At 67.1% G+C, this 12,370-nt stretch overlaps 1 protein-coding gene across 4 annotated transcripts; it reads right to left on the bottom strand.

The window, feature by feature from the left end:
- Positions 1 to 41: 41 nt before the first annotated feature.
- Positions 42 to 11,922, bottom strand: ADAM8 (ADAM metallopeptidase domain 8). 4 transcript variants are annotated; one of them, XM_065920170.1, is made up of 24 exons: positions 11,762 to 11,922; positions 10,633 to 10,736; positions 9,768 to 9,844; positions 9,594 to 9,672; positions 9,430 to 9,506; positions 9,115 to 9,298; positions 8,792 to 8,851; positions 8,648 to 8,716; positions 8,212 to 8,381; positions 8,035 to 8,116; positions 7,551 to 7,699; positions 6,553 to 6,730; positions 6,237 to 6,326; positions 5,964 to 6,153; positions 5,795 to 5,876; positions 5,340 to 5,502; positions 4,841 to 4,918; positions 4,261 to 4,345; positions 3,515 to 3,629; positions 2,863 to 3,040; positions 2,359 to 2,424; positions 2,155 to 2,205; positions 819 to 896; positions 42 to 476 (listed from the first exon to the last, which is right to left on the bottom strand). In XM_065920170.1, the coding sequence occupies exons 1-24, from the start codon at positions 11,805 to 11,807 to the stop codon at positions 444 to 446; spliced, it is 2,484 nt and encodes an 827-aa protein (XP_065776242.1). In that variant the 5' UTR covers positions 11,808 to 11,922; the 3' UTR covers positions 42 to 443. The 4 variants fall into 4 exon arrangements, with proteins under 4 accessions (XP_065776242.1, XP_065776241.1, XP_065776240.1 ...); XM_065920169.1 differs by having other exon boundaries at positions 2,155 to 2,208; XM_065920168.1 differs by having other exon boundaries at positions 2,815 to 3,040.
- Positions 11,923 to 12,370: the final 448 nt, after the last annotated feature.

The raw sequence follows: 12,370 nt of genomic DNA on the forward strand, positions 1-12,370 counted from the left end.
TCTAGTTAAAACTTCCCGTCATTTAAAACTTGATCAATAACTTAATCGTAAAATATAAACATTTTATTGAACTTTTGAGCCCTGCTAAATGTGCACCTGAGGTTTTCAGGTACCAGATAAGACACCAGTGGCGGTCTGAAGACACACGCGGTTGAGGGGCTGGCCTCCCCCAACCTCCTTCCCCAGGTCAGGACAGCAGCCGATGGCCCAGCTGGGAGTCCTGGGCCCAGCCAGGGAGTCCCGGGTCCGGAGGCGCTAGGCTGTGACCTTGAGACACGAAGAGTGGTCTTGGCCCTGAGGAGCTGGCTCTTCTCTTAGGACAGTTCAGAGAGGACTCAGCCCCTGAGGGGGTGGAAGGCCTGGGGCCAGGCGGCTACATCTGTCGCTGCTGCTGGCGAGGTCACAAGACCACACCACTCAGGGTGCTTTGAGCTTGGGCCCCATCACCTCCTCTGGACAGGAGGTTTCAGAGCAACCTTGGGGAAGGAAAAATGATAGTAAACACCGTCTGCTACAAGCACAACTGAATCCAACTTCCTTTTACTTTTCTTAAAATTTGGATCCTCATTTCATCCAAAAGCATGACTGTGCTCAGAGCGGCGACAGCCCTGGGTATTAACAGTTGATGCTTTAAAGTCTGTTCTCTTAACAGACGTCTGTACTTAAACCAGTGCAGAAAAAGACGCTAGCAGCCGGAAGAAGCGGCAAGCATTGAAAAGTCCTCTGACAGAGTGCAGAGCAGAGGTTACGGCTTCTCTGGGGAAGCAAGCTCGCTCTGCCCCAGCCGGTGGGCACTGCTCTGGAAGTGAGGGCCTCACCTGAGTGGGTCCAGGCTGGGCCCCTCTCACTCCAGGCTTGACGGGTGGCATCGGGGGAGCGCAGGTCGGCTTGATGACCTGGAAGGATGGAGACACAGCTGACGGCTGGCAGTGCCCGGGCGCTGTCTGCCCAGCACTTCTAGAAAGTTCCCTGGGTGCTGTGCTCCGCCCCAGACTGGCCTGCAGGCTTCTCTGCGCTGAGCACGCTCTACAGAAAATTGCCCTCGACACCGCCCCACCCTGGCTGGCACCGCCCTTGAATGAAACCCAAACGTGGCAGGACCCCCATTCCTGGGCCTGTCGGATTATCTCACCACCCTGCCCTCTCCCCTCAACTCCCCACCTCACCCCACCCCACCCCACCCCACCCCAACATTGCCCAGGAAAAGCTCTTAAATTGCCAGAATGTGGGTCTTTGAAAGGTCTAAAACCAAGGATTCGCCACTAAAATGTGCGTTTGTTTGCATTTCAGCTTTCCAGGGGCAACCTTGGCTGGGGTGGGGAAGGAAGGTCTCTAGCAGGAGTCCTGCTCAGCCCAGGCCAGGGTAGGGTGCAGCCCAGCGCCCAGAGGGCCCTGCTGAGTGTGGCTAGGGGCTGAGGACTGGGGCGGCCTGCACTTTCTTCTCCAGCACAGTTCCCTGGCTGCCCCAGCTTCCTGGACCGGAAATCTGTTTGCCCAACCCCCATCCCTGTTTGGCCTGTCAAAACCCCTCCTAAAACTTTATTTAAAGACTTTTTTTGGTAACTTTACTGTAACTCTAAAATTAACTCAAAATAAAAAGTAAAAAAGAAAAGAGAAATAGGGAATCTTCATTGAATAAATACTGCAGTAACGGTTGTCCCAGGCGAGATCCACCCACAGAGGCCCCATGGGTTAGCTTGAGGAGGAACCAGGCTGGCATCTCTCCAAGCACCTCCAAGCTTTGACCACAAGGGGAAGAGGGCCCTAACAGTGATTTCGAGTCCCCACAGACACCACTGCAACCAGTGATGACTCCACACCACCGGGGCCGGACAGGCTGACACGGGGCCCATGGGACGCCTGGTGGGTGAAGCCCTGCCCCAGGAGGGAAGAGAAAGCCTGGTCTTCCAGGCCTCACCGTCTGTCAGAGTGGGGGAGCCCCCACATGTGGGGAGGTGAGAGTGTGTCCAGGAGTGTGTAGGACCCTCAGCAGTGCTCCCAGCAGTGGAGGCGACCCACCAGAGCCAGACCTCACGGTGGGCAGAAGGGCCTCCCATACGCGCCCAAGGCGATCTTTCCCAAACCGCAGAAGCCTCAAAAGGATGGAGGTGGAGCCCACAGCGCCCCTGAGCTCCTCCCCCATGGCCCTCTCACCTGCTTTGGCTTCAGCACCGGAAGGGGCTTGGTGGGAGGAGCAGGTCTGAGCTGCTGGGAGTGGGAAGGAGTGGTCAGAACCCCCAGGCCCCCTTGGGTACTGTTCATGTCCTCGCTGGGCTGCGAGACTGGGCGCCTGGCCCGCCAGGTACAGCCACAGACCCTCCTCCCCCAGGGCCTGCGCTGTGCCCCCTCCCTGCTCACCTGGCCCGGGGCCTGCGGGGAGTACACAGGAAGAGGGGACGGTGGGCTGGCCATGGCAGCTGGAGGCTGAAGGGAGCAGGTGTGAGTCTGGGTCTCCCAGGGCAACCACCCCCAGAGAGGCCTGGCTCAGAGCTGTCCCCCACCCGCTGAGGACCCAAGGTTCTGGCCCCTCCCAGAGTGGGGAGGAGGCCCCAGGTGTGTGCACTGTGGGGGTCCCCCGTCCTGCTCCACACTGGGCGGGGCCTGAGCCACAGCCCCCTCCCCCAGCCCTGGGTTCACGTGGAGATGCTGGGCAGCAGCACGGGCCTCTGTGCCTCTGAACCATCCTGGGATGGACGCTGCGGAGGCTTTGAGCCTCAGGCTCGAGGCTGCTCCCGGCTCAGGCGGGTGCTCAGACCCCTCGTCCTAGAGCCTTGGTTTCGCCTGCAAACGGTGGTCACTCTAAGCCCCATGAACCTGAGATTTGGGGGTAGCCAGGAGTCTGTCGGGATGGCTGGCGCTTACAGCAAGGGGTGGGCGCTTAGGGCTCACTGAGGAAGCTGTGGGATTGGGGGGCTGGGAGGAAGGGGCCGGCTCTAGGGAGCTGCCAGGGGGAGCCTGAGCCCCGCCTTTCGCAGGTTTGCTGAGCCCTTCCTGGAACAGGGGGTTGGAGAGCCCCATGGCCGACTTGGGTGCCACATTCCTAGGAGAAATAAGATGGGTCAGTGCGTCCTGGCCTCAGGATTCAGCCCAGGGAATTGAGGCTCCCGGGTGTAGGGACCCTGGCCCAGCCCCAGATGGCTCAGCTGCAGCCGCCCCGGGGGGTGTGCAGGCCACAGCCCCACAGGGAGAGCTCTGGGGTCGGGCCAGGCCCGGGGCAGGGGCGCTTGGAGGCCACTGGCAAGCGTGTCCTGCAGCCAGCACGGGGCGAGGTCCCCACACAGCGGCACAGCGGGCTCAAGAGTGCAGTGTCACCCCCGGGCGGTGGGCCGGTGCTGCCTTCTCTGAGCTTCCTCGTCACCAACGTGTCCCCACAGCCCAACCTGCTCCCACAGCAGAAGGCAGGGGCCCAGGGCGGGGCCGCCAGCATGGTGTCCCCTCTCCCCCCTACAGCGCCAGCAGGCGACTGGCCGTGCACATGCTGACGTCCTGCGAGCCCAGAGCACAGCTCCCCCACCTCCTTCGGACTGGGCGCCGGGCCTTGCGGTAGATGAGAACGCCCACCAGGATCAGCACCAGCACCACCAGGGCGCCCACGCCCGCCAGCACACGCGTTCGGAGGCTCCCAGGGGCTGTGGGAGCACAGAAGGCCAGGCGTTACTAGGGCTGGACCTGGCTCGAGGCAGCAGGGACTGGGAGGGCCCGCCAGCATCTCAACCCTGGCCAGGCCAGCCCGGAGCTGAGGAGGGGCGAGGAGGGGACCACCTCCTCGGCGAAGCCAACAGCCAGAGCCCTGGCCACAGCCCCCCCAAAGCCCAGGCCTGTCTGAAGCGCTGAGACCCGGTACGTGACACCGGCACTCTGGGCTCTCAGGGGACCAGTTGAGGGCTTGGGCGGGCGGCCCTCGGCCCTGGTGATGCGGGTGTGGCTGGGCCAGGCCCCGCTGGCCGCAGGTCTGTGCACAGGTCTGTGTTCAGTGGGGGACGGTGTGGGGCTGGGAGGCCAGTGTCCCGGGCCCAGGGCGGGTTAAGGATCCAGCAAGGAGCAGCCTGTGCCGCCTGCAGCTCTCCTTCTGGGACAGGCCTCCCTCCTCCGGGAGGGCCGCCCTGGACTTGTGGGGTCAGGCTGCAAGGCCACACCTTCCACAGGCCCCTCCCGGTTCAGGGGCACACGGCCTCCTCTCAGCCCTGCCCAGGACCCCCGGCCAGACCCCGTCAGGCTTGAGAACGTGAGGAGGCGCCCAGGCGGGCGGGCCCGGCCTACCTGCGTGCGAGTCGGACAGCAGCTCTGCACAGTGGGGCGGGGACCAGCCCGGGCGGCAGTGGCACTGGCCCTTGTGGTTGCACTCCTGGGGGACGGCCGGGAGTCAGGGCGCCTGGACCCCCATGCGCTGTGCTGCCTGAACCCCCCGACAGAGGATGGGCGGGGTGTCTAGGACCACCGCCACCACGGTTTCATCGCGGGTGCCGAGAGTCGCAGCCCTCCCAGACACTGTAGGGCTTTCTGAGCAAAGCAGGCAGCGCCGCGGGAGGCCGGGCGGTCTGACGGTGGGCTGTCCTCCCCAGGAAGGAACCCAGGAGGGCACAGCCCCGGAGCCCTGGCCCTCCCAGTGTCAGAGCTCAGAACCAGAGGCTTCACACCTGACTATCCTGCCCACGTGTCCACCGGCTCTGACACCTGGGAGATCCCCGACAGTCCCCGCCTCGGGAGGTCCCGGCAGCTCCCGACGTCTCAAGAGCGCCAGCCTTGGCCCTGTGTCTGCCTCGGGGCGGGGGCCAAGCCTGGCCGGCGCATATCTCAAGCCCAGAGGACAGGTGGCGGGCTGTACCCTGGGCCCACGTACCCCATGGCCGTTGCACTGGGCGGAGCAGTTCCTGGATCTGTACACGTGCAGGTCCTGGCAGAAGCCGTCCCAGCAAACCTGGAGGGCAGTGGGGTCTCCTGAGATGGCCAGTCTAGACCCCTGCTCGAAGTACCCAGTCTCCACCGTCAGCCAGAGACGCCCCCCAGCTTGCATCTGGGCTCTGGGGGGGCAGGTCACGGCCCCCACCCTCTCGATGGCCCCGCCTACAGGTCATCTGCTGGCCAACCTCGGCCGTGGGGAAGGACCGTGCCCGGCCAGCTGTCTGTGGCCACCAGGGCCGGAGGACCCCCTGGCCCACCCCCAGGGCTCGCAGACCGTCTTCAAACCCGTTCACTGACATGGGGCTTCTCCCGCAGCCCCGTGCGCCTTCTGACTTTCTACCCGGGGCAGTGCGCTCCAGCAGCCACCACGGCCCTGCTCTGGGCCCTGCAAGCTCGCCCCGAGCCCAGCAGCCTGACCAGGAGGCGTGCCAGCCCACCTGCTCCTCGCCGCACTTGGTGCCCTTGGGCACCGGCTCGTACGCGGTGCTGCCGTCCTGGACGACAGCCCGGCAAATGCCTGAGGAGGTGGTGAGGATGCAGTATCCGCGTTCCGGGGGCTCCTGCCCCCCCTCGCAGAAGAGAGTGCTGCACCTGTTGACCCTGGGGACAGAGGGACGAGCGTGGGGCCGCTCTGCGGGGCCTCCTGCTCCAAGCTCAGCGGGCCAGGAGCTCCGAGGCCACAGGCATCCACATCCCACCCCCAGGGGCCCACCCTCCTCCAAGGGCAGCACCCGAGGGTCCCGCAGGGCAGGACGGCCCCCTCCACCCCCGCCATCCCAGAGGCCCCGACTCAGCCCCAGACTCCTTTGTGTAGAGGACCTTCTTGTGGCCCCAGGGAGGGGGACATCCCAGGCCCTGGCCCTAGGGGAGTAGGGCCACGAGGGACACTCACCTGCCAGACTGTAGGGGGACCCCAGCCTGACAGCCTTCGGAGATGCTGTAGCGGAAGCAAGTCTCCACGGCCACCCGCGAGCCTGTAGGCAGGAGTGGGTCAGTCCTCCGGCTTGGGACCTGCTGCCACCCTCGCCTCCCTGACGGTCCTGCGGCTGTGCCCGCCTCACCTGGCCCCCACAAGTCCTGGCAGCGCCGGGCCAGCGTCGGGCAGGCCCCGTTGTAGCAGTAGCCCCCCGGGCAGGGCGTGCCGTTCTCCCTGAAGGCGTCCTCGGGGCATGTGGGCCACCGGCCATCACAGTGCTCACTGAGGTCACACTGGTCCTTCGCGGGGCGGCACGGCTCTCCGGCCAGCTTCACCTGGTTCCAGGGTGCCAAGATCACCATGGGAACGGGAGGCCCCCAGCCTGCACGCCTGCCCTGAGCCCGGGCCCCAGGCTCACCCTGCACTCGTGGCAGCAGGCGCCGTGGGCGCACTCGGCCCCCTCAGCCAGAAGGCATGTGCTGGCGTTGCAGCAGCGATTCTGACAGTCCTGGGGCAGGGGCGACAGCGAAGGTCTGAGTGGGCTGCACGCCGGGCCCCCCGCCCCCGCTGCGGGAGGACCGGTCACTCCCACCCAGCAGCCCTGCCGGTCGCTTCGGGAGGTGTGGCCGTGAGTGCGCAGGGCACCCAGGGGTCAGGAACAGACGCCCAGCCTGCAGAGGCAAACTTGGCCCACGAGCACAGACAGCGGAGGGTGGCGGTGTTCGGCTCTGTACCTCGGGGCGGCCACAGTCACACTGCTCCCCGCGCTCCAGGAACCCGTTTCCGCACACAGGGCCGCCCACCAGCCGGTCAAGGTCCGGCGTGTCCACCAGGCAGGCCGTGCGGGGCTTCTCCACAAACGTCTCCAGGTCGGCCCGGCTGCACTGACTGAACTTCCTGGGGTACTGGGAGCTGGGGGGAGGCCTTCCAGTTATCAGTTACCAGGAGGGCTCCCTGGGGTACTGGGAGCTGGGGGGCATCCCCGTTACCAGGAGGCTCCCTGGGGTACTGGGAGCTGGGGGGCATCCCCATTATCAGGAGGGCTCCCTGGGGTACTGGGAGCTGGGGGGCATCCCCGGTACCAGGAGGGCTCCCTGGGGTACTGGGAGCTGGGGGGCATCCCCATTGTCAGGAGGGCTCCCTGGGGTACTGGGAGCTGGGGGGCATCCCCGTTATCAGGAGGGCTCCCTGGGGTACTGGGAGCTGGGGGGCATCCCCGTTATCAGGAGGGCTCCCTGGGGTACTGGGAGTTGGGGGGCATCCCCATTGTCAGGAGGGCTCCCTGGGGTACTGGGAGTTGGGGGGCATCACCATTGTCAGGAGGGCTCCCTGGGGTACTGAGAGTTGGGGGGCATCCCCGTTACCAGGAGGGCTCCCTGGGGTACTGGGAGCTGGGGGGCATACCCATTGTCAGGAGGGCTCCCTGGGGTACTGGGAGTTGGGGGGCATCCCCGTTGTCAGGAGGGCTCCCTGGGGTACTGGGAGTTGGGGGGCATCCCCGGTACCAGGAGGGCTCCCTGGGGTACTGGGAGCTGGGGGGCATCCCCGGTACCAGGAGGGCTCCCTGGGGTACTGGGAGTTGGGGGGCATCCCCGTTACCAGGAGGGCTCCCTGGGGTACTGGGAGCTGCTGGGCGTCCCTGTTATCAGGAGGGGGGGGTGGAGCTGGTTCTGCTCGCTGACAGCACCTCCCAGCCCTGGGGCCCTGGGCCAGGCTGGACGCGGAGCCTCACCCGATGCTGGCCGCCATCACGCAGCCGCCACCCTCCCGCGGCACTGGGCAATAGCAGCCGGCGACATTCTCGTCGTGGTCCATGCCCAGGTTGTGGCCCATCTCGTGGGCCATGGTGCTCGCCACACCGATGGGATTCGGGCTGTGGTCCTGCAGGGGGGCCATCCAGGCTGGGGTTGCTCACAGGGCGGATGCCCCACCTCACTGCCCACTCCTCCCCAACTGTCCGCCCCAGGGAGGCTGAGGGCCTTGGCGGTGCTCCCGCCAACGTCACTTTTCAAATAGTAGATATACGGTAACGTTATTACAAATAACAGTGACAGCGTCAGTGCTGCCCAGCCGGCCAGAGCGCAGCAGGGGGCGGAAGGCTGGACCTGAGCGCCCTGTCCCCCTCACCTGCTCTGCGTCAAGCCCCAGGCCTCGCGGCCAGCCCGCCCCCGGGCCAGCTACAGCCTCGGTCCCGCACACCCGTGCAGACCCCGCACCTGGTTTACAGCCCCCGAGCCCTGGGAGCACATGGCAGACACCCTGGCCAGTCCCACGGTGGTCCCGGTGAAGTCGACCCCGCTAGGAAGGAGAGCAGAGTCCGTCGGGGCCACCCCAAGCCCGCGCCCCAGGCCCCTCCCCCAGGGCCGGTGTGGCCCCGCCCCCAGCTCGCTCACGTGATGAGCTGCACGTTGTCGTGCGCCTGCCGGCCCACCAGCTCTCGGGCCCTCCAGGCCAGGAAGCTGTCCAGTGTGGCGTCGGGCTGGGAGCTGACCTGAATTTTGTCCCCACCATTCCACATCTCCAGGCCCACGAGCACCACGCGGAAATTGAGCTCCTGATAGAGCTAGAGGAATCGTGAGGGTCAGGCTCGGCGGTGAGGCTTGCGGAGGGCCTGAAGCCCCGCTGTGTCCACTGTGATGCGAGGGGTCTCGAGGGCTGGGGCAGGGTCCCGGCTCCCCCTTCCCCCTGGCGGGTGGCTCTACCTGCAGCCAGCCCACCACCACGGCCGCCCCAACCCTCCGGTCCAGCGGGGTTTGTCAGGCTGGGCGTGAGCTGCCCAGGGGTCCCGCGGCCCCTGCTGGAAGCCCCCAGGGCAGAAGTAGCGCCCACCTTGTCCACGTGGTTGACCACCTCCAGCACACGCTGACGCACGGCCTCTCTGCTCCCAAACCGCTGGAACTGGAGGAAGGCAGACCCTCAGCGGCAGCCTGGGGCCCCCGCCCGCCCATCACCCCTGCACCCCGCACCAAGTACCTCCGTGCTGTCCGTGACCACAAACAGCTCCACGTAGCGGGTCTCTCTGGGTTCTGACCACTTTTGAAAAGCGGTGACAAGAATCCGGTCAGCCACCAGCCACAGCCCTCCTGTCCTCAGCCCGTCTGCACACGCTGACCATCTCCTGGGCCCTAGAGCTGGCGCCCGCTCCCTCCAGCGCTGGGTGAGCCGTTGGGGGTCGGAGGCTCTGCCACCGCAGGGTGGAGCCAGGCGCAGGCCCACCCGTCCCTCACTTAGCAGCCAACAGCCTGGGGGCGCGCAGGCCCAAGCAGAGCAGTAAGAAGCGTTGGGCCTCCACTTACCCGGGGTCTGAGGGCTGCAGACACCCGCGGCCCCAGGATGCTCTCCAGGCTGCTGTCGTTGACGCCGCAGGTGCCAGCCTTCTGCTGTAGGTGCTGCGCCAGGTACAGGGCGTGTGGCCCTTCCTCCCCGGCCCCCGCCAGGGGCTCGATCAGGCGGACGGTGGGGCCCGCCTGGAAGAAGCCCCTGAGGCAGAGGCGAGTGTGGCTCTGAGGCTGTGGCCCCAGGGACCCCACTGCCGCGCCCAGCCGACCCCTTCCTCCTGGGCCCCGCTCACTCCTCTGGAGGGCGAGGGGCGCCCGGCCTGCAGCACCCACCTGAGGCCGGCACAGGTGCTGAGGCTGGCAGCCGAGTGTGGGTGCCCCTCCACGTGGCCCTGGTAGAAGCAGTGGTCCTGCGGGAGGAGGGTGTAAGGACGCCGCTCCCGCGTCCGGCTCCCCGCGCCCGCTGCTGGCCCAGGGCAGGAGCACTGGGGCCGTACCTGCCTCTGCAGCTGCTCTGTCACCTGGGAGCCGTTGGCGGCCGTGTAGGTCTCCGCGTAGCCCGAGCCCACCAGGTCCCTGGAAAAGAGCCACCGTGGTGCCCTGGCCGCCCCTGGTACAGAGGAGAGGCTGGAGATGGCGCGGGGCGGGGAGGGGGAAGGGTGGGCGCTCACCTGTTCTTCCGAAGGTGCAGGGTGAAGGTGTGCCCGCGGGCCCCCAGGACGTAGCTCACACTCTCTGGGTACAGGCCCTGGGCAGAGGGCAGAGAGGGGTCCAGGGTGAGGCCCTGCCCGGCCACGCCCACCTCAAACCTGGAGGGGTGGCGGGTCTTGGGCTGTACCCAGGGGTGGGGCAGGCTGGCAGCTCCACCTAAAGCTGGGCCTCAGGCCTCTGGGAGAGGACAACGCCCCTCCCAGGCCACGTGTGGGAGAGAGGACGCGGGGGCCGGGTCACCTCCCTGCTCAAGCGGACATGCTCCTGTGAGGCCCTGCCCCTTACAGCCCCGGGCCGACCGGAAGGACGCCCCCAGGCTGCAGCTGACCCTCGCCCCCGGACCATGTGCAGGGCACCTGCAGAGGGGGCTGGGGGCCCAGGGCAGTGGATGGCTCCTCCTGGGACAGGGAGGTCAGGTCAGGGCTGTCTCCACCCTCACAAGCAAGAATGCCCCCAGGCAGCCCCGGGGAATCCCAGCCCGGCCCCGCCCGCGGAGCCACCTCATGTCTCAGAGTGAAACCAGGCCGGCTGGCGGGCTCCAGAAAGGAAGACGGGGCTGCCTAACCCTAACCCAAGGTGGCCCTGCCTCCGGGGTGAGCAGGACGGAAGAAGGTGAGGCCTGGGAACAGGGGGCAGGCTGCTCGGGCGGAGGTGAGCTCCCAGGAGTCTGCCCAAAGGCCTGGAAGCCCCCCAGCCCTCAGCCCCCTTACTACGATTGGGGCACACAGGGAGCTGTCACCCTGCCCAGAGTCGGAAACGGACTCTGAGGGCCCAGGTTGGGGCGGGGGGGAGGGACCCCCAGGCCAGTGTCCCGCCGAGACTTACCAGGCGGGAGGGCAGATCCCGCCGAGCGCGGGGTGCAGGCAGGCGCCGGGGCTGCACCACCTCGTACTGCTCCACGTGGGGCAGGGCGGCCCCGGGGGCGACCTCTGCGGGAAAGGGGGTCAGCAGTGCACAGCACACCCTCCCACCCCAGGAATCCCTTCCCAGCCTGCCGTGCACGGCCCCTTCTCTGGGGGAATCACCGCAGACCCTGAGGTCTGGCTCCCCAGGCCGAGTGGGGGCCCTGCCTTAAAGAGACCACAGGACCCCACCCGGGCAGTGCCCAGAGACACTGCAGCACCAGCCCGTCTAGGAGCTTACCAGCTGCCACCCAGAGCCCAGGGTGGCGTGGATACCACCCCCCTCTTAGGGGTCAGGACGCACACAGGCCCTGGGGGGTGGGGGGAAGCGGGTCTGCCCCCCCAGCACTCAGAGCTGACACTTTTCATCTCCATAATCACACAACTGCATCTAAAGGCGGAGCGAGAGCCCGCTTCCGCAGGGTTCACCCAGCCTGGAGCTAGTAGCTGCCCTGTACCCGACCAGACAGTCCAGACCCAGAACTGACCCCCGGCCTCACCCCTGAGAGTCTTCCTCTTGCCAGTGTTAGTGGTCGTGCCCCCGGTACACCGTCTGGCAAAGCTCCAGGGCTGAGAGGTCGAGGGGAGGGCGCCTGCCTAGGAAGTGCCCTCACCCCAGAACCCCAGGAGGCTCTTGGGAGCCAGGGTGGGGGTAAAGGCTGGCAGCACATCCAGCCCCCCCAGAGAGAGGCAGGTCCCCAGGTGGCCAGGAAATTCCGCGGGGTGTCCCCGACCCCCCAGCTCCAGGTCACCGCTCCTCATCCTCTCTTCCTCGCCAGGCTGGGGTCCCAGCAGAGGTCCCAGTCGCCCGCAAGCCCTGGAATGGAGCGGGGCAGCCGGCCCTTCACGCTGAACCTCCCGGCCAGGCCCTCCGCCAGCGCAGGAAACGCCCCGGTGACCGTTTACCCACACAGTTCCCTTTCGCAGGTTCCCTGCGTCCACCGCCGGGCCGCCCCGCTGACTGGGCGACTCCCCGAGACGAGCCCAGAGTTCCGCCCTGGGAGCCGCGGGCCAGGCGGCGGCGCAGGCAGAGCGCTCCCGCTCTCACTCACCCTGCAGCCCCAGCGCCGCGAGCAGCAGCAGCCCGAGGCCGTGCATGGCGGGGGTCCGGTGGGCGTGGGGTGCGCGCCGGCCTTCGGGGGCCGGAGCGCAGGTATCCGGGGTCCGGGAAGGGCGGTGAGAACAGGTACCACCACGGCTGCGCCTACACTGAGGTTCGTCTTGCGCTGGAGTCAGGCTCGTTCCCGCGCGCCCCACCCGCGGCGACCGGCCCCCGGGTCGCGGCCAATCAGCGCCTCGGGTACCGGGAGGGGCGGGGCCCCCGCCGCCTCCCAGGTCTCCCTGTAGCCCCCGCGGCACCGTAGCCGGCGCTCAGCACCGGGAAGTTTCCTAAATGTGAGCAGATTAACCAGGGTCAGGTGGTCGGGCTAACACGCGTCCCCCCGCAACGCTGCGTCCCCCAGGGGCGTAGGGACAGGCCGGGACTGCCGGGGGCCTGCTGGGATGGCGGAGGTAACTGACTGGGAAGGGCTGTGTGTGTGTGTGTGTGGGGGGGGGGGGGTCTCTTGGGAGGGCATTCCCTCCCGCTTCCTGGGAACAGAAAGCCCCAGCGGCCCCTGGGCAGCCCTGTGCCCAGGCCCTGAGGCCTCACCAGGGAGCCT

Source organism: Muntiacus reevesi, chromosome 2 (genome assembly GCF_963930625.1).
Source record: "Muntiacus reevesi chromosome 2, mMunRee1.1, whole genome shotgun sequence".
Classification (NCBI taxonomy): Eukaryota; Metazoa; Chordata; class Mammalia; order Artiodactyla; family Cervidae; genus Muntiacus; species Muntiacus reevesi.

Coding starts and splice junctions, on each gene's coding strand:
- ADAM8 (XM_065920167.1), bottom strand. CDS start 11,807: ATGCACGGCCTCGGGCTGCTGCTGCTCGCGGCGCTGGGGCTGCAGG. Junction 9,845..10,632: donor GGGATCTGCCCTCCCGCCTG/GTAAGTCTCGGC, acceptor CCCTCTGCCCAG/GGCCTGTACCCAGAGAGTGT. Junction 3,630..4,260: donor GCTGTCCGACTCGCACGCAG/GTAGGCCGGGCC, acceptor GTGCTCCCACAG/CCCCTGGGAGCCTCCGAACG.